This window comes from Saimiri boliviensis, chromosome 4 (genome assembly GCF_048565385.1).
Source record: "Saimiri boliviensis isolate mSaiBol1 chromosome 4, mSaiBol1.pri, whole genome shotgun sequence".
NCBI lineage: Eukaryota > Metazoa > Chordata > Mammalia > Primates > Cebidae > Saimiri > Saimiri boliviensis.
This window is the reverse complement of record NC_133452.1, coordinates 114,028,895-114,049,541: the sequence shown is the minus strand read 5'-3', so window position 1 is coordinate 114,049,541 and position 20,647 is coordinate 114,028,895. Positions and strand designations below refer to the sequence as shown.

At 37.9% G+C, this 20,647-nt stretch overlaps 1 protein-coding gene across 4 annotated transcripts in view; it reads left to right on the top strand.

Annotated features, from left to right (window-relative positions):
- Window positions 1-20,647, top strand: part of KCNQ5 (potassium voltage-gated channel subfamily Q member 5) — a 581,045-nt gene that overhangs the window by 532,723 nt on the left and 27,675 nt on the right. For all 4 annotated transcript variants that reach the window (XM_074398052.1, XM_074398053.1, XM_039467797.2 and 1 more), the window contains one exon: window positions 17,369-17,477. In XM_074398052.1, coding sequence (XP_074254153.1) covers window positions 17,369-17,477 — 109 coding nt within the window. The remainder of the gene's footprint in view (window positions 1-17,368; window positions 17,478-20,647) is intronic.

Sequence of the window (20,647 nt, the reverse complement as noted above, 5' to 3'; positions counted from 1 at the left end):
CTCACCTGCCAGAATGGCTAAAACAAAAAAATAGGCATGATGCAAAATGCTGGAGGAGATGCAAACAGGCCAGATCACTTACACATTGCTGGTGGGAAAACAGTTGAGTAGTTTCTTAAAACTATTCAGCTAGTTACTATCTGACCAAGTAACTGTATTCCTGGGCATTTAGCCAAGAAAAAATGGTATGTTCACATAAAACCTATATACACATGGTCCTAGGAGCTTTCTTTGTAATTACCTAAAACTGGAAACAACCTAGAGTAATGCTTATATAATACATATTGCATATATTACATATACTAATATATTACATATAATATTGCATATGTATTTTATATACATATAATACAACTGAGTAGTATTTCATAGCATATGTGTGCCACAATTTAACCTTTTGCCTACTGAAAAGTTTAAACAATAGGCAAAAGGTTAAACAAATTGTGGCACACACATGCTACTGAATACTACTCAGCATTAAAAGTGAATGAAGAATTGATACACACAACAATGCAGTTGAATCTTGAGAGAATTATGCTCAGTGAAACTATACCAATCCCAAAAGATCACAAATTATTAGTTATTAAGAACTATTGATACATATACATTAGTGTAGTGTGGGAAGTGTGTGTGTGTGTATTTGTTTATACAACATTCTTGAAATTATAGAAACACATATCATATTAGTGGTTGCCAGGAATCATGGTGGAAACTGGGAGGGATGGGGTGTGGTTCTAAAAGGACAACATGAGGACTCCTTGTGGTGATGGCAATGTCTGTATCGTGACTGGATCCATGTTAGCACTATAGTTTTGCACGATGTTACCATTAAAGGAAACTGAATAAAAGGTACACACAATCTCTGTATTATGTTTTACAACTGCATGTGAATCTACAATTACCACACAAGTGAAAATTCAATTTAAAATAATAAAAGTGAAATGATAATAAGCCCTTTATTACAGAATATAATGATCTTCCTCACTCACTCTACCTCTAGATCATCTTTCCAGGAATAGCCATTTTCTATTTATTTTAGCTATTTCTTCTGATATTTACATATTTACATATTTTTCCAATAATATAAGTGCACTTCTAACTTCTGAGGAATTCATTTTGAGTACTATCTGTTTACTTTTTATTCAGGTAAATGAAGGTTTCGCTCCTTTTCCCCTCTTCCTTCTAGAGACCCTCCCAACCTTTGAACATATGTCACTATAACTTTTTGAGAAGTCAAAATTCAGTATCCACACTATGTGTATGTATTATATTGCACTATGGTTGTTTCTACCTCTTGCTTTTCCTATAGTAAAAAATACCTTGTTCATTGTTGCTGTTTTCATAATTCTTCCCACATCTTCCAATAATCTGTCAGTAATGTCTTCCACAAGGTAAATTGCATCAGGTAACCAATCGGTCCCATTGTGACTTTGCTTCAGTAACACATTCTGAAAACCTCCATTCTCCTTTTATCTGAGCCGGCTGCTCTCTAAGCGTGCTGCACAGCCATTATCTTTTGAATTCCCTTGTATGTTCTTCTAGATTGGATCCTCAGTTTTCATGATCTCATGTTTTCATCTTTCTTGATATACTCCATTATTTCAGACAGTAAAAATCCAATTTTTTTTTAGGTAACAAAAATGATATGATAACAGAAGGCATGATGGCAGCTGTCGATGTGTCTGTCCCTGAATTCACGCTAGTCTTGTCTGCAGCACTTTCCCTCTCCACCTGACACACTGCCATCACACAGGAATTCTTCTTCACCATCGCCCTGCTGACTCCTGTTGTATCTATCTGAATCACCTTGTTCTGTGGCAATGTCTTCCTTTGGTTTACTTCCTACTTGGTTTACTTTGCCATTTTGATGAAGTACGTCCTATCATACATTCCTGAGAAGAGTGTCTGGAATGTTTGTAAGGTGTTTGTAAGAGCATGCATGTCTGGAAATGGTTTGTATCCATTCTAGAATACCGTATTGGGATTTTTTTTCTCCCTTCATTTTCTCTGTTCTCGCTTTATGAAAATCTGTTATTTGAAAGTTGGACTTGCATACTGGCCCTGATTTTCTTATCTTTCCTCTCTTATTTTCTACCTGTCTTTTTGTTCTAATTTCTAGGAATTTTGGGCAATTTTATCATCCAAACCTCTTACTGAGATTTTCATTTCTGTTGTTATTTCTAAGGTTCTTTGTTATTACTGTTGTTGACTAAGGGTTCTTTTATTGTAGTGTCCTATTTTTATTTCATGGATAGAGTATTTTGCCTTATATCTGTGAATATATTAATGACAATGTTTTGAAATTTTTGTTTCCTTAGTTTTGTTACCTTCTAGTAGCTTTTTTTATATATATTTTTATTACTTTTTATTTTGTTTATATTAGGGATTTTTCCATATCAATGCACAATAGATGCTTTTAATTGCATAATTTTGCTTCATTTTGTGGACAAACCACAATTTATGTAACTGGTTGCTTATTGATGGACATTTGGGCTATTTCCAGTTTTTTTTTTCTTATAATAACCTTGTATAAATAGCATTTTATGAATAGGCAGGTGAATCTGTAGGATACATTTCACAAAATAGGATTGCTGGGTCTATCCACTTGTTTTTCTGTTTCTGTGAACTGCCTGTGATATCCTTTGCCTATCAGTTTATTGAGTTTATTTACAAATCTATGTATTTTCCTTATAGATTTAAAGGAGATTTGCAGGGAGAATAGCCTTTCGGATGCAAAATGAGTTGCAAATATTTTTCCTAGTTTGTTTGGACTTATGCTGGTGGGTTTTTTTTTGGTAGAATTTGTTTTTGTTTTTGTTTATGTTTTGTTTTTTTTGGACAGGGTCTTGCTCTGTCATGTAGGCTCAAGTACAGTGGCATAATTATGGCTCACTGCAGCCTCAACCTCCCAGGCTCAAGTGATCCTCCCACCCCAGCCTCCAAACTAGCTAGGACTACAGGCATGTGCTATCTATCCTGGCTATTTTTTTCTATTTTTTGTAGATATGGGGTGTCACTCTGTTGCCCAGGCTGGTGGTCTCCAACTCCTGGGTTCAGGTGTTACTCCTGCCTCAGCCTCCCAAAGTGCTGGAATTATGAGCATAAGCTACTCTACCTGGCCAGTATAATTTTTTTATTTTTTATTATTATTTTTTTAATTATCTTTTTTTTTTATTGCATTTTAGGTTTTGGTTTTTTTTTTTTTTTTTTTTTTTTTTTTTTTTTTTTTTTTGACATGAAGTCTCACTCTTGTTGCCCAGACTGGAGTGCAATGGTGTGATCTCCGCTCACCGCGACCTCCACCTCCCAGGTTCAAGCAATTCTCCTGCCTCAGCCTCCTGAGTAGCTGTGATTATAGGCACGCACCACCAGGCCTGGCTAATTTTGTATTTTTTAGAAGAGACAGGGTTTCACCACATTGGTCAGGTTGGTCTGGAACTCTCAACCTCAGGTGATTCCCCCCACCTCAGCCTCCCAAAGTGCTGGGATTATAGGCGTGAGCCACCTCACCCAGCTCTAGTTGCTTTTGATCTCTATTTTTGTATTGGAAGATTTCCTTAGATACTTAGCAAACTTGAATGTTGTCTCGTAATAAAATGTTGAAGACTAGAAAGGTGATTGGAGTTTCCGAGCGTTTAGAGCTGATCAACTTTGATCTTCACCATAGGTTGGCCTGAGTCAACCATTTCTTAGGGAATTCCTGGGGACAGTATCTTTAGCTCTTTTTTCTTGTACTGGTCAGATTCCCCAGAGAGTAGTTACTCAAACTCCTGGAGGGAAGAGGCCTTACTTACATTATTATGATAGCAAGCAGGTTGCAGTGGGGCCTCAACATTCAATCTGTGTATGGTCACTTAATAACCCAGCTTTTGGTTTAATACCTGTCCTTTGACTGTGTTGGATGTATCTTTGGATGAGGGGGTGACCTCTCATCTAAAGATTTTCATCTTCTGCTGGAATAGGAGAGAACCATATGGAGTCTGAGAGAGATTGCACATAACCTTCCTTATCTTACTTATCCCCCCTTTAAGGCTGGATCAAGAAGTACCTAATGCTGCCAATTCCTGAGGCTTTTGAGTTTTCTAAAGTATAAATCTTGTTGTTCTTAGTTTTTTCAGTGTTGGCATAGGGTTTTCTCTCTGGTGTCAGCTAGTCAGTTACCTAACTTGTCCATCTGCTTTCCCACTTCCAAAATTATGTTATCTCCTTTCCTTTTCTCTTCTTTCATGGTTTATGTCTTTTTTTAAAGTATTTCATCACTATAGTTTTAGTGGGTTTTTCAGAGAGAGCAAGATTAGATGTATATGTTCAATCTAACATCTTAACCCAGAAAGGAATTTGTCTTAATTATATGTGTGTGTGTGTGCATCTTTGTATGTGTGTGTGCTGAATCACAATATAAACTATAATCCTTATTGTGGATAAAAGTCAAAAAAGTCAGTTACTCCAGGCCAACAAAAAGTAATCAAGTCCAGTCAAAGGCTAGTCATAATTTCTCTTTGCTATGAAAGTCTCCCATAGAGCTGAGAGAGTTTTGAAGACATATAAGGACATTTTTTCAGAATGTGGTATTCATAGGAAGCTCTAAATCTATCTCTTTAGGAAAAAAAAAAAAAGGTGAGCTACACTCCATTTGAATGTGTCCTTCATTTCTGTTTTGAGTACTAGGATTATTTATTCTGGGTCCCAAATTTTCATGTCAAGAATGTCATAATACTAAATAAGTAAAATAAAAAATAATAAAAATAACAAGTAATCCCAGCACTAAATTACGCAATCTGTATCAATCTGTAATCTTCAACTCTGCTTAAAAAAAAAAAAAAAAGTTTGCTATCCAGATTGCATCTACTTTGGAAAAAAATGCATGGAAAAGGCAATTACCTGTTCAAAATATTAAAATTAGTTATTTAACTAGAATATTGGTTTAAAAGCTCAAAAGGATATTTAACTTTGAAACCAATATGTGCTGCAGATATGGTTACCTAGAGGCTTTTTTCCCCAATAAAAACAAATTTTTATAATTTTTTCAAATATTGTATCATTTTATTTCTACAGCCTAGAAAAAATGTAATGAGAGTAAGTTCACAGAGGCATCAAAATTTTTCTTATAGCATTATCTTTTATGTCTATGGGGCCTCAGTGAGATGATTTTCTAACTCTTAATTTTAAAAAAACTCACCTGTGGGCTATTACTCCAAATCTCCTAAGATTCAGAATTGAGTAAACAATGGTCACATGACTGAGATTTTACAATTTGTTGCTACAGTACCAGCAATATAAAGTACTGGGATAAATGTCAGTTTGGAAAAGGTGATAGCAGTGAAATATCCAAAAGTGACATATGAAGTAACACTAACTTGCTGTACAGTATGTACATTTCCATTAGTGTTACATTGCTCTCAAAGAGAAAAAATAAGTCCAGATTGCCTTCTTTTCTGTTTTCCTGTTTTTCAAATACTTCATATCAAAAAGTATACATTATTTTTGTGATAGAAAAAAATTCTGAAATTCCTTAAGGAACTTTAAATGAAGTACAAATAATTTATAATCTCATGCACTAGTACAGCTAATTTTATTTTTACATATTCTCTTCTAGCTATTTTTCTTTTCACATACTACTGTACATAGTTATAATCAACATAAGTAGTTTCATATCTTAATTTCATTGCATATTTTAAAATATTTTCATGTTACTACATACTATTCACAGTTGTCTTTTTCATAGCTGTGTAGTATACCTGCATTGTGAAACACTATACTATAATTTACAGTTTTCTACTTTGGGGCATTGAAATTTATATAACTATTTTTTATAGCAGGTGACAATGTGATAAACATTATTACATTTCTATTCTTTTTTAACTTCTTTTCCAAAGAAAACTTCTCTGGTATAAAATTGTAAGATTATATATCAAAGACATGGGATCAATCTAAGTGCCCATCAGTGACAGATTTGATAAAGAAAATGTGATACATACATACCATGGATACTGTGCAGCTATAAAACAGAAAGAGATCATGTCATTTGCAGGAACTCAGTTGGAGCTAGAGGCCATTATCCTCAGCAGACTAACACAGGAACAGAAAACCAAATACCACATGTTCTCACTTATAAGTGGGAGCTAAATGAGGAGAACACATGGCCACAAAGAGGGGAACACACACACCGAGGCCTGCTTGGGGGTGGCTGGTGGGAGGAGAGAGAGGATCAGAAAAAATAACTATTGGATACTAGGCTGAGGTCCTGGGTGATGAAATAATCTGTACAACAAACATGAGTTTACTGATATAATAAACCTTCTCATGTACCCCTGAACTTAAAAGTTTAAAAATCAAAAATGCAAATAAAAAGATTGCTGATTATTCATTAAGTTTTTTATTGTAATAAAAATTTCAGTTTATATTGTCACCAGCAATGTCAAAGTGTACCAAATTCCTCCTAATTTTGTATTATTTATTATTCTTTTGCAAATTAAATAGGTATAAGTTCATGATTTTAATTTACAATATTTAAGTTTCTAGTAAGGCTGAATAATTTTCAGTCATTTTTCTTTCCTGACTGATTTGTACATTTATATTTTGGATTGTGATTCATTCAGATAAGTTCCTTACATATTAGAGATATTAAGCCTTTTTTATATTTTGGAATTCTTCCCTAATCAAGAATTATTTTGGCACTGTAATTTAGTTATTGTGGTTAGTAACATTTTGTCTTCATGATCAAAGCTCCCAACTCTCTCCTTTATAATTTCTTCTATTGCCCCAAATGTGAGGACATTATTATTCCCCCACAGACAAAACAAGTGTTTTCCACTATGCTTTTGACAATTGGGTTTGATTTTTATCTGTGACTGTGTAAGCTCCTTGTGTGTAAAATCAGTAGTGGCTTCTTTAAAAGAGAAAGAGGGCAAAAGCCCAAGAAGAGGGAGTTTTTTGATGGCTGCAGGTAGAGGACAGTGACTGGAATTCAGAAGGCTGAGGCCTTCAAGCTGAATTAAAGATGACAAGGACAAAACCTTGTTCCTATATCACCAATTTGTCAGAGGATTTTTAAATTGTTTCTCTGTTTTTTATGACGTAGTCATTTACTGCTGTCTTGTGAGGCACATATGTTGTCTCAAATTGCTCCTCTGCAAAATATATCAGCAGTACCAAGGAAGACAGGATGGCAGATTAGCCAGATTGCTCAGCTCTGTCTGAGAGAGACCAGGGGTTGTCATTTTTCTACCTACAACCAGTGGTCTTTGCCCTTGGTTACACATCGGATTCCTCCAGAGAGCTTAAAAAGAACTCTGATGCCTGGATCCTACTCTTTGCTTTCTAATGTTATTGGTCTTGAAAGCATTCTGGGTACTGGGAATTTTTTAACACTCCCCAAATGATTTTAATATGCAGCCAAGATTGAAACTCACTGTAATAATTTCATCAAGAAATGCAAAAAGGAGATCAAAAGACTTAAACATAAGACCTAACACCATAAAAACCCTAGAAGAAAACCTAGGCAAAACCATTCAGGACACAGGCATAGGCAAGGACTTCAAAACTAAAACACCAAAAGCAATGGCAACAAAAGCCAAAATAGACAAATGGGACCTAATCAAACTCCACAGCTTCTGCACAGCAAAAGAAACAATCATTAAAGTGAATCGGCAACCAACAGAATGGGAAAAATTTTTGCAATCTACCCATCTGACAAAGGGCTAATATCCAGAATCTACAAAAAACTAAAACAGATTTACAAGAAAAAAAAAAACAAACAAGCCCACTCAAAAGTGGGTAAAGGATATGAACAGACACTTTACAAAAGAAGACATACATGAGGCCAACAAACATATGAAAAAATGCTCATCATCACTGGTCATTAGAGAAATGCAAATCAAAACTACATTGAGATACCATCTCACACCAGTTAGAATGGTGATCATTAAAAAATCTGGAAACAACAGATGCTGGAGAGGATGTGGAGAAACAGGAACACTTTTACACCATTGGTGGGAGTGTAAATTAGTTCAACCATTGTGGAAGACAGTGTGGCAATTCCTCAAGGACCTAGAAATAGAAATTCCATTTGACCCAGCAATCCCATTACTGGGTATATATCCAAAGGATTATAAATTGTTCTATTATAAGGACACATGCACACAAATGTTCACTGCAGCACTGTTTACAATAGCAAAGACTTGAAACCAACCCAAATGCCCACTGATGATAGACTGGACAGGGAAAATGTTGCACATATACACCATGGAATACTATGCAGCCATAAAAAATGATGAGTTCATGTTCTTTGTAGGGACATGGATGAAGCTGGAAACCATTTTCCACGAACTGACACAAGAACAGAAAATCAAACACTACATGTTCTCACTCATAGGCAGGTGTTGAACAATGAGAACACATGGACATGGGGAGGGGAGCATCACACACTGGGGTCTATGGTGGGGGGAACTAGGGGAGGGACAGCAGGGGATGGGGAGTTGGGGAGGGATAACATGGGGGAGAAATGTCAGATATAGGTGATGGGGAGGAAGGCAGCAAACCACATTGCCAGGTATGTACCTATGCAACAATCTGGCATGTTCTTCACATGTACCCCAAAACCTAAAACACAATAAAATATACATTTTTTTAAAAGGATATCCAAAAGAAAAGAAATCAACATATTGAAGAAATATATGTACTCCCATGTTTATTGCAGCACTAGTCAGAATATCCAAAATATGGACTTAACCTAAGTGAATGAAGAAAGAAAATGTGGTATACATACACAATGGAATATTATTCATCCATTAAAAAGAATGAAATCCTGTCATTTGCAGCAACATGGATAGAACTGGAGGCCATTATGCTAAGTGAAATAGGCCGGGCACAAAAAGAAATAGATCATATGTACTCATTCATATGTGGGAGCTAAAAAAGTGGATCTCATGAAGACAGAGCTTAGATTGGTGGTTGCTAGAGGCTGGGAAGAGAAGTTGGGAATTGGAAGAATGGGAATGAAGACAGATTAATTAATGGCTACAGTTTGATAGAAGAAATAAGTCCTAGCATTTGATAGGTCAGTAGGGTGATTATAATGTACAGTAATCTGTTGTATATTTCAAATAGCTAGAAAAGAATAATTCAAATGTTTCTAGCATAAAGAAAAGACAGATATTTAAGGTGTCGGAAAGCCCAAGTACATTGTTTTGATCTTTACAAGTTTTATGAATGTAACAAATTATTATACATACTCCAAAAATATCTACATCTATGTAGCAATGAAAAATAGAATTATTTTTAAAAAGAAATGCAGAAAGAATCTAATCTGTAAAAGGAGATAACTAAGAAAAAGAACTAGAAACTGCCTGTCCTTCTTTCATAAACACCTGCATCTTGATGGTAAAATTTCATAAGGGAAATAGAAATATGGTCTTTGGACATAGCAGAAGTTTCCAGAATGTTCTTTACCATCCTGTCTCTTCACTATCCAAGGGCCAAGTGGTCCTTTCCAAACAGTATGGAAAGTAGCAATTAGTTGTTTTTCAAAATTCATAATTTAGCTTGGATGTTTTTATTTTATCCTACTTTATTTTTATTTACTTATTTATTTATTTTAAGATGGAGTTTTGCTCTTGTCACCCAGACTGGAGTACAATGGATGCCATCTTGGTTCACTGCAACCTCCTCCTCCCAGGTTCAAGTGATTCTCCTGCCCCAGCCTCCCCAGTAGCTGGGATTACCCGTACCTGCCACCATGCCCAGCTAATTTTTTTTTTTTTTTTTGCATTTTTAGTAGAGATGGGTTTCATCATGTTGGCCAAGCTGATCTCGAACTCCTGACCTCTGGTGATCCACCTGCCTCAGCCTCTTAAAGTGCTGGGATTACAGATGTGAGCCACAGTGCCCAGCCAGCTTAGGTCTTTTTAAATGTAGGGGAACAAAGTGCTTGAAAGCAAATCCTGAACACTGCTAATTAACAGGAAACAGGAAAGGCTTGGGGAAGACAAACAGTTATATTTTTTATTTATTTTTCTTCCTAATGCCAAGCATAGATCATAGGGCTAGCTCTGCCAGAGAGGATCCCGGGAGAATAGCTCACAGAGAGCAGGACTTTGGGGAGGACCTTATTCCATTGGCATTTTGCTTTTTCTTCTGACTAGGTTTTGACTAGGTGCTCATATGAGTTCACCATCCCATAACCTACATCTCCCAAAATACCAGGACAGAGAGGCAAATGTGTAGCTGGAGAACAAAGGACCAGCCTCAGCTGGAAATTTAGCCCCACCTAAGTACCTTAACATTCAGAGGATTTTAAGTCCGTAGGAGTAATAAGAAAGACATTTAATGTGTTACTAACCTCACTGGAAAGAAAATTGATAACTCAAGATACAGCAGGTCCACAAATAAAATTGTTGCCTTCAACATCGTTTTCTTAGTTGGATGAGAAAAAAAAAAATAATTCTTGGCTGAGACCACTGTCTGTGTGGAATTGGCACATCCTCCTCAGGCCTGCATGGTTTTTCTCCAGGCCCTCTAGTTTCCTCCCATATTGCAAAGCTGTGCACTGAAGTTCATTGATGTGTCTAAGACTCTAAATGATCCTCGTCTGAGTGAGTCTAGAGGTGTGTGTGAGCATGCTCTGCTATGAGACACATCCTGTCCATGGCTATTAGCTGCCTTGTGCCCTCAGCTGCCAGGATGGGCTCCAGCCACCCTCAAACCTGAACTGGAATAAGTGGACTGGAAAATGAATGAATGAATGAATACAAAATACTGTAAAATCAAAATGTGTCAGACCAGGCTCCATGCTGACACCTGTAATTCCACACTTTGGGAGGCCAAGGCAGGAGGATCGTTTGAGGTCAGGAGTTCAAGACCAGCCTGGGCAACATAACAAGACCTCTCCATCTCCGCAAAGAATTAAAAAATAAAAATAAAAATTAGCCAGACATGGTGGCATGTGCCTGTAGTCCTAGCTACTAGGGAGGCTAAGGAGGGAAGATCGCTTGAGCCCAGGAAGTCGAGGTTGCAGTTACTTGTGATCACACCACTGCACTCCAGCCTAGGCAACAGAGGGAGACTCTGTCTCCGAAAAAAAATTGTCAAGTATACACTAAACAGACATCTGGCAGTAAAATGAGTTTGGCTAAAAGTAAATAAAGTATACAACAATCATATAAATGCACAAGAATAAAACGATGCAGTAGGAAAGCACTCAGCAAGCCCACCAATATTTGCTCTTGTTTGTTTTTTAACTGCATAGTGGTAGGAGGTACCCCTTCCAATTTTCACTTTGCAAGCATTTATTTTTTTATTTAACCTGCCAGCACTATGATCACTGTCATAATTACCAAACATTAGGTAAATAATTATCTTGTTTTTATTTATCTTTCTTAAAGGTATATGTAGCTCACATTTGTTTCAGTGTTTAATATTGCATTTTGTGTCTTTATGTAGAAATGTGGTGATTTTTTGTGGCCAGAAATATGCCATAGGATTGTAACTCTTGTTTAGATTAAATAGCTTTGGTAAAATTGTTTTCATTATATGTGATTTCACTTAAAGTCACAATTTCCAAGAACCTATCAAAGACATTAGGTGAGAACTTAGCGTACTTACGAAGCAGAAAGACGGCATCTTGCTCATTTTTGTAGCTTTGAAGCAAGAGAAAAATATTCCCTAATTCACTCCTGCCTCAACACATGCCAGCGAAGATATATTTCCTATTCATTTGCTCTAACTACACCTACTCAGAAAAAGCAGGATTGAGTGTTTAATTTACAGCTTAAAATCAAGTTATAAAGTGCTATATGAAACTGCACAATCAGATGCCTTTGAGGATAATGTAATTGATGACTTGACTCTCATCCTCAGTCTAGCCCTGTTCCTAAACAGGATGAGTCTCTTATTGAGGTACAGGATGTTGATGGGGAGTGCAACATTAGGCTGGGAGGTAATGTCTTGTAATCATTTGGGATGTTCTCATGTCCCTTTATATGTGAACAATATAGTTTCACTATCTTTACTTTTGTCCTTATTGTGACAGTAAACACTTGCTGAAAGGAAGTTTTCCATTAACCTCAAAATTGAAGGACTCTGTATTTTATGCTATTTCATGATTTGAACCTGCACTGTCATGTTATGGTTGGTTATACTGTGTTTTCAAATACAGAATTTATTAGTATAGGCTTGCAGGATCTATCTTGTAACCACTCCAGTGTTCCTCAGTTTTCTCAGATATAAGAAGAGACTAAGATAGAAGTAGCTCTCATTCAGATTCAGACGAGAAAAAGTAGTCATATGCCTCTATTTTGAAGGACAGCATAAAACACTCTTGTGAATTCTGTACTGGGAATCTTTTTAAGAGACAGGGTCGGCTGGGCGCGGTGGCTCAAGCCTGTAATCCCAGCACTTTGGGAGGCCGAGGCGGGTGGATCACGAGGTCAAGAGATCGAGACCATCCTGGTCAACATGGTGAAACCCTGTCTTTGCTAAAAATACAAAAAATTAGCTGGGCATGGTGGCGTGTGCCTGTAATCCCAGCTACTCAGGAGGCTGAAGCAGGAGAATTGCCTGAACCCAGGAGGCGGAGGTTGCGGTGAGCCGAGATCGCGCCATTGCACTCCAGCCTGGGTAACAAGAGCGAAACTCCGTCTCAAAAAAAAAAGAGAGACAGGGTCTCACTCGGTTGCCCAGGCTGGAATGAAGTAATACAATCATAGTTAACTACAACTTCAAACTCCTGGGCTGAAGCTATTCTCCCTCCTCAACCTCCTGAGTAGCTTAATCACTACAGGCACACACACCACCACGCCCAGCTTTTTAAATTATCATTATTATTATTATTATTATTATTATTATTATTTGTAGAGACAGCGTTGCCCAGTCTGGTCTCAAACTCCTGGCCTTAAGCAATCTTCCTGTCCCAGCCTCCCAAAGTGCTGGGATTACAGGAATGAGCCACCATGGCCAGCTGTACTGGGACTCTTGATAAACTGTTATTCAACATTTCCTTTGAGGAGCTAACATCTGGGCATCTCACAGGGCTCTGTAATAATGGCTGGTGGCTTCAGTTTTGTCAGCCGCCAAGCCTGTATGTGAGTCCTCTATTCCACTTGACCTCCCCTCATCCCTTAGACATACCCCTTGAAGTTCCAGGGTCTGTATATTTCCAAGTCTCCTTTGGGTGTGGCCTGGCCCAGCACATGGCCATGGTGACCACATTGCTCAAAATCAGATCCCCTCTGTATGATATGGGGTCCACACCATGCCAAGTACACCAGCCATGGGAAGGAAAATGTAATGCAAGAGATGAGAACCCAGATACCAGTAAGAGATGCAAGAAGGGCAGCCAGGCACAGTGCCTCACACCTATAATCCCAGCACTTTGGGAGGCCAAGGTGGGTGGATCACCTGAGGTCAGGAGTTCAGGACCAGCCTGGACAACATGGTGAAACCCCGTTTCTACTAAAAATACAAAAATTAGCTGGACACAATGGTGGGCACCTGTAATCCCAGCTACTTGGGAGGCTGAGGCAGGAGAATTGCTTGAACCCAGGAGGCGGAGGTTGCAGCGAGCCAAGATTGTGCCATTGCACTCCAGCCTGGGGAACACCATCTCAAATAGACAGACAGAGAGAGAGAGAGAGGGAGAGGGAGAGAGGGAGAGAGGGAGAGAGGGAGAGAAGGAGAGAGGGGGAGAGGGGGAGGGGGGAGAGGGAGGGAGGGAGGGGGGGAGAGAGAGGGGGAGAGGGGGAGAGGGAGGGAGGGGGGGAGAGAGGGGGAGAGAGAGAAAGAGAGAGAGCGAGTGTGAGAGCAAGAGCACAAGAGTGCGCGCAAGCACTACAAGAAGGGCAAATCTGAAAGCAGTCAGAGGTGAGGCGCAGAGTCGGACAGCTCCAGAACCCATTGGGGTTAAAGTTCTCATTTTCTCATTCTGTCATTTATTCTCCAAGTGTCCTTTGGCAAGTTTCTTAGCCTCCTATTCCTCACTTTTATAATCTACAAAATAAGAGGTAATGGTAATACACACTTCATGGGGTTTTGATACAATTAACTAAAGTTCTTGGCACATAATTAAATGTCTCTTAAAAAAAAAAAAAAAACAACTCGTATTACTATCATCATCATTATTGTCCTGGAGTAAAGAATTGGAAGCCAGAGGGGAAAGTTTTCCCAACTATATTAGTTTCCTTGGGCTGCCATCCCAAATTACCACAAATCAGGTGGCTTGAAACCACAGAAGCATATTATCTTACAGTACAGGAGTCCAGAAGTCTGAAATCATGGGAGCATTGTGTTTGGGATCCTTCTGGAAGCTCTGTGGGAGAAACCAGCCCCTCCTCTCTCCTAACTGCTGGTGGCCAACAGTCCCTGGTTCCTTGGCTTGTAGATGCATGACTCCAGCCTCTGCTTCCATCTTCTCTGTGTCCCTATGTCTTTGCCTTTTCTGTCTCATAAAGACATTTTTGCGGCATTTAGGGTTCACACTGATCCAGTGTGATCTCATCTTAAACCCTACGTTAAGTATCTGCAAGACCTTTATTCCAACTGAGTTCATATTCTGATATTCCTCGTGGACATAAATCTTGGGGTGACTCTATTCATCCCACTACAGCAACTAAGAGCAGTTTACAATAAAATCAGAAAAAGAAACCATGAACAATTCCTGGAAAGAATGTCATCTAACCCTGGGCATGATGTTTATGGGCTAAAAAGACTGTGTTGTGTGGGTGGTCAATCCAGCAAACTGGGCTACCCTGAAGTGACATCACTGAGTCAGAGCCAACTGTCAAACACAGAGTTAATCAATGTACTCCCATTCCAACTGGGGCAAACTTTTCTGGAGAAAACATATATCTGACAGGGACAGGCTGTACACATCAGGCAGCATACACAGGTAGTGAGCTCTTTGCCCTGTCTCTCCTGACATGTTGTATGTCACGATTTAACCCCAAACTCGTTCCAATATTGAGTAATACAGTGAAAAGGGCATGGGCTTTGGAGCCTCAGGAAAATGGATTCTAATCTCATCCTCTGCAACTTGCTAGCTCCACTTGCCACCTTCATGGCCTCAGAGGAGGTACTTACCCTCTCCAAGCCTTAATTTCTGCATCTGAAAATTGGTCATAAAACCATCAACAACTTGCAAAGTTGCTTTAAGTATGAAAACTAATATATGTAGAAGCTGCGCCCCACTACCTGGCGTAAATTTCAATGAGTGGTTGCCATTTGTCAGTCTATTTGCACTACTATTATAACAAAATGCCCGAGACTGGATAACCTATAAAGACTAGAAATTTATTTCTAAGAAATTTCTAAGAAATAATTCTTCAGAAACATATTTCTAAGAAATTTATTTCAAAAAAATACCGTTCCAACCTTTAGAATGGTACGTTGCTACTGGCACCATTGCTACTGAGTCCTCCAGAAGAGACCAGTGCTATGCCCTCACATAGGAGAAGGACAGGAGGGCAAGAGCGCCTACCTAGTTCACTCCAGCCCTTCTATAAGGTTGCTAATCCCATTCATGAGGGCTCCACCCTCATAAATGAATCACCTCCTAATGTTCCCACATCTTAATACTATCACACTGATGATTAAGTTTCAATATATGAATACAGGAAGACAAATTTAGAGAAATAGCACTATTATTATCATTATTGTGAGGTAGTAGTTTCATCTGTTCCCCCACTAGGCTTGAGGGCAAGAAAGCCAAAGGGACCCTGAAGAAGAGCTGTGCAGATCCATGTGTCTACATGTATCTCAATATCTCTTCCCCCACCACAACCTGCACTCCAGCAAAAAGTAAACTGCATAAACACGCAGTAAATATTCACTAAGGTAAATGACACGCAGACTGCATTCCAAATATAAGCACTACCTCAATGAATGAACTTCCAATAGCCTTTCAAAATTTGGAGCCCAACCAGGATAGCCCATGACAAATTATTTCCCTTTCATGACTTAGCAAATGAACACTGCACAATGCAAAGGCAACACAAAGTAGTATTAGTTCTCTAGTGTATGTCAATATTTAGAGATGCTTGGAGCATATAATGGTATTTGGAGGCCAGGTGTGATGGCTCATCCCTGTAATCCCAGCACTTAGAGAGACCAAGGCAGATGGATCACTTGAGGCCAGTAGTTCAAGACCAGTCTGGCCAACATGGTGAAACCTCATCTCTACTAAAAATACAAAAATTTGCTGAGTGTGGTGGAGTGGGCCTGTAATCCCAGCTACTTGGGGGGCTGAGGCATGAGAATTGCTTGAACCCAATAGGTGGAGGTTACAGTGAGCCAAGATCACACTACTGCACTACAGCCTGGGTGACAAAACAAGATTTTGTCTCAAAAAAAAAAGCATTTGCTGGCCACATAACTCCTCTTTCATGGGGGCGTTTTTATTACTTTATTTGCTTTGTATTACTAAAGTAATACATGTTCACTGAAGAAATGTCAGAAAATACAGGCAAGGGAAAACAATAAAATCATTCTTAATTTCATGTATATAAAGAGAGTTTTTTCTTTAACAATACCTTACTACATTTTCCCAGTCATTAGTCTTCAACACCATTTTTTAAAGTTGTCTAATATTGCATTATATAAACTTACCAATATTAATTAAATCTATCCCCATCACAGGAATTTTAATATTTCATTCCAATATTTTGTTACTGAAAACAAAAATGCAAAGATATGAACATATTCCTTATTTATTTTACAAATTCATAACAATTTGTCATTTATTATAACCTTGCTCTCTTCCCCAAACATTTGCAATTAACCCAGAAGTAAATTTCCTTGATTTATGAAAAACTGATTTTTTTTATCCAGTCTGAAAAATCTGCTTGCAGCTTTGGCTGTATGATCTAATGCAAGCCCTTTCCTGGCCACCTATATCCAGTAACTAATCGGTAGTCAACTTTCTCAGCTCTGGCCACTTAGCTTACTTGTTCAGGGCCCAAGGCTAATAGGGTCAATGTCATGGGATGTGAGCTTGATATATACAGGCCAGTTCGTTACAAGTCCAAAGACTATTTCTGTAACTCCAGACAGCTGCCATTTAGCTGGCTGTTTCCAAGAACTGGACAAAAGAGCCCGGGTGGATCAACACAAATCCATCACCACTCCTGGAAAGATAATGTGTCCACAGCTTCATCTTCCCCACAGAAAACAGCTCAGGAAAGTATTCATATTAAATTATATAAAACTGAGGAGGCTGTAGAAGAAGAAAAAATAATATTGGGAAGACGATTAGCTGACCATAAACATATCTTGGTTTCTCAGCTTAGTCTGTGAGTAACCCGCCATTTCTACAAAAATTCAGCAACATGTTTCAAACTGCAGATGGTGGTGTTATTTAACTGGCAATACTCTCTTGCAGCTGACACAGCCCTTGGCACTGATGATGTATATGATGAAAAAGGATGCCAGTGTGATGTATCAGTGGAAGACCTCACCCCACCACTTAAAACTGTCATTCGAGCTATCAGGTTGGTGAAAATCTTGAACAAAGTGATTCAGAGACATACTTCTGATTAATTGAATTGCTATGTGGCTAAGTTATTTTTCTACAGGTAAATATCCTGAAATAACCACTTTCCCTTTTCCTGTTCATCCATAGGCCTATACATTGTGAAATATTTGTTTCTTAATACAAAACTCTGCTGTGTTCAACACAAAGTGTTATAAAACGTGGGTGGGATTTGAAAAGCCAGGCCATGTTAGAGAGAATCCACAAGTCTTGGCTTATCATGTCTATTTGCTGCTTTAAGGACATTTTGTTTATTGCTGCAATTGGATTTTTAAATTATTTTTATGACTTGCTCATATTTTATATACAAATATAATGTATAAAATATAATTTTATATACAAATACAAATATAACTTGCTCATTTTATATACAAATCCGTATTCTATACAGAATTGTACATCAAAGAAAAGGCCTTGTAGGCTATTTTAAAATGGGTTGAGTTCTGAAAATGGGAAACCTAAAGTATTTTGCAGTGACTTAGTCTTATTCTCTGAAATGTAATTGTTAAAAGCCTATCTTAATTTGCTTCCTCTACTGATGGCAGAGAGCTAAGAGAGTACACTTAGCAACTTAAATTTACATTTTCCATGACCTTTCCCACCACAAACACACACACAGACACACAGACACACACACACACACACACACACACACACACACACAATCTGGATCTGGACTAGATGAACTGCTGCATGCTCAGCCAGCCTAGTTTAATCCTTTTGGGAGAATTTGTATCTGTCAGAGAGTGCTGAGCAACTATATTGCCAAAAAAAAACAAAAAACAAAAACAAAAACCTCTGCCTGTTGGTGAAAAACTAAAAGAAAGTTTAAGTATCCAAACCAGGCCAGGTACACTGGCTCATGCCTGTAATCCCAGCACTTTGGGAGACCAAGAGGGATCACTTGAGGTCAGGAGTTCAAAATCAGCCTGGCCAACATGGCAAAACCCCATGTCTATTAAAAATACAAAAATTAGCTGGGCGTGGTGGCAGGCACCTGTAATCCCAACTGCTTGGGAGGCTGAAACAGGAGAATCACTTGAGCCCAGGAGGTGGAGGTTGCAGTGAGCAGAGATCATGCCTCTGAACTCCATCCTGGGCAAAAGAGCAAGACTCTGTCTCCAAAAAACAAAATAAAATATCCACACCAATGTAGCTATTCAGATGCTTGGTCTAATCTTAAATATCAGTATGACTGATTACTTCTATTTTTAGTTAGTCATTTGGCATCATGTTAGACACTGCTTCACCCTATAGTTGAGAGTCACTGGGAAAACAGAAATGAATTCTAAAGATTTTCATAAATATTTGTGGGGTCAAAGAAAATCACGGTATATTAAAACTCCAGAAGATGCTTATACACTATCTGTAGCAGCCGCCTAAAAAAAAAGTGAAGTCCAATTACTTCTCAATGGAACCCTCAAGTCGCAAACCCTATGGGTGGAGAGATTATACCTTCCTATTTGGCCTGGACAGTCCCAGATTATGCCTGTAGTCTCATCACAGATGTTAATAATGCTCCCCATCTTTCTCAAAGTGTCCTAGTTTGGACAATCAATTATGTCACCATATGTCTGGTGAACCTAGAAGCCTTGGGTGATGTATAAGCCCAGATAACCCAGAATATGTAGTGTAAAGATGTCTAAAGCCTTCAGTTAAAGGGATAGAGAGGATTTAGAGCTGCACTGTCCAATATGATAGCCACTGGCTACTTAAGACTATTGAGGCTATCTAAATTTAGATTAATTAAAATAAAATACATTCTAAAATTTAGTTGATCAGTCACACCATTCATATTCCAAGTGTTCAATAGCCACAGGTGGCCAGTGGCTACTTCATCAGACAAAGAAACAGAACATTTCTCTCGTCACAGAAAGTTCTATTGAACATTACTGGTCTAGAAGTCACCTTGAAATTTTTCACATTCGTTGAGTATATCCATAAAAGACCCTAAAGTAAAGGTGGGGCAATTCAGTCCACAAATTAATCTGACTTGCAACAAGTATGGAAAATCTTATCTAGTGAAAGCAGATCAGGCTTCCTAAAGTCATACTTAACCCAGTTTATGTCATTTCCCAAGACCTTCTGAAGCTTTCTGCTTTTGCTTTATAACCAATAAAAAGGATTGTGAGCTTCAAGAAAGAAAATGAAATAGGTTTATTCTGCTAGCTAAGCACTTTAGCAACGGCTTAAGATTTTCTTTGCTATTCTTCTTGAAACTCGACTGATTTTGGTGAAGTCCTTTGCAGAATTCCCTCGCTATTCAGAATTCTTTTTTGGTTCTTATTTTTAATGGAATTTTACTATTTACATATATATCTTTTGGTGGATTCCTGAAGTTTTCTGCTTGCTGCTTTGTGATACCTAAGGGGGATGCTTTTCTCCTCCATATACTGATTCTGCTTAGTGGTTTTTCATCACTTTTAAATTCCATTTAAAATTAACAGATTCTGTCGCTTGAATCCAGGAGGCAGAGGTTGCAATGAGCCAAGATTGCACCACTGCACTCCAGCCTGGGCAACAGAACGAGACTCTGTCTAGAAAAAAAAATTTTTTTTAAAGAAAATAAAGTTAACAGATTCTATAAAAACCTAATAGATACACTCAATAGCTTAATAACCTAACTGAAAATTTTTTACTCATGGTATACTTCATTTCTAAAGATAAGTAATTTTAAAACCAACCAATACAATTAGCAGTTCTAAAAAGAAGTTTGTAGGTATAAGTCCTAAATCTTATGCAGAATGTTTCTTTTCCTAAGGAGTTTAATTATGTTAATACGTTCAACATCAGTTGCTGGAAAGGTTTTTTGCCAGAACATGCCCACCTCTTGCAGCTCCCCTGAAGCAGTATATATATTTATATTACTGATTGCAAATGTGAAACATCTTATTATTCATCTCTAAAATAGTAATTTCATTTTGACATTTTTCTTATTTTTTAATTGTTAGAATATGTAATATGATATTTAAATATGCCTTTTGTATTTCAGTAACTGTTGCAATAGTAGTTTTTCCTAAGTGCCAAATTAAAATGGGTAACAAAAAAAAAAAAAACACACACATTCCATTGCAAGAATGACAGTATGGAAAATAATATTACTACCTTCACAAAGAGCAAAGTAAGAAT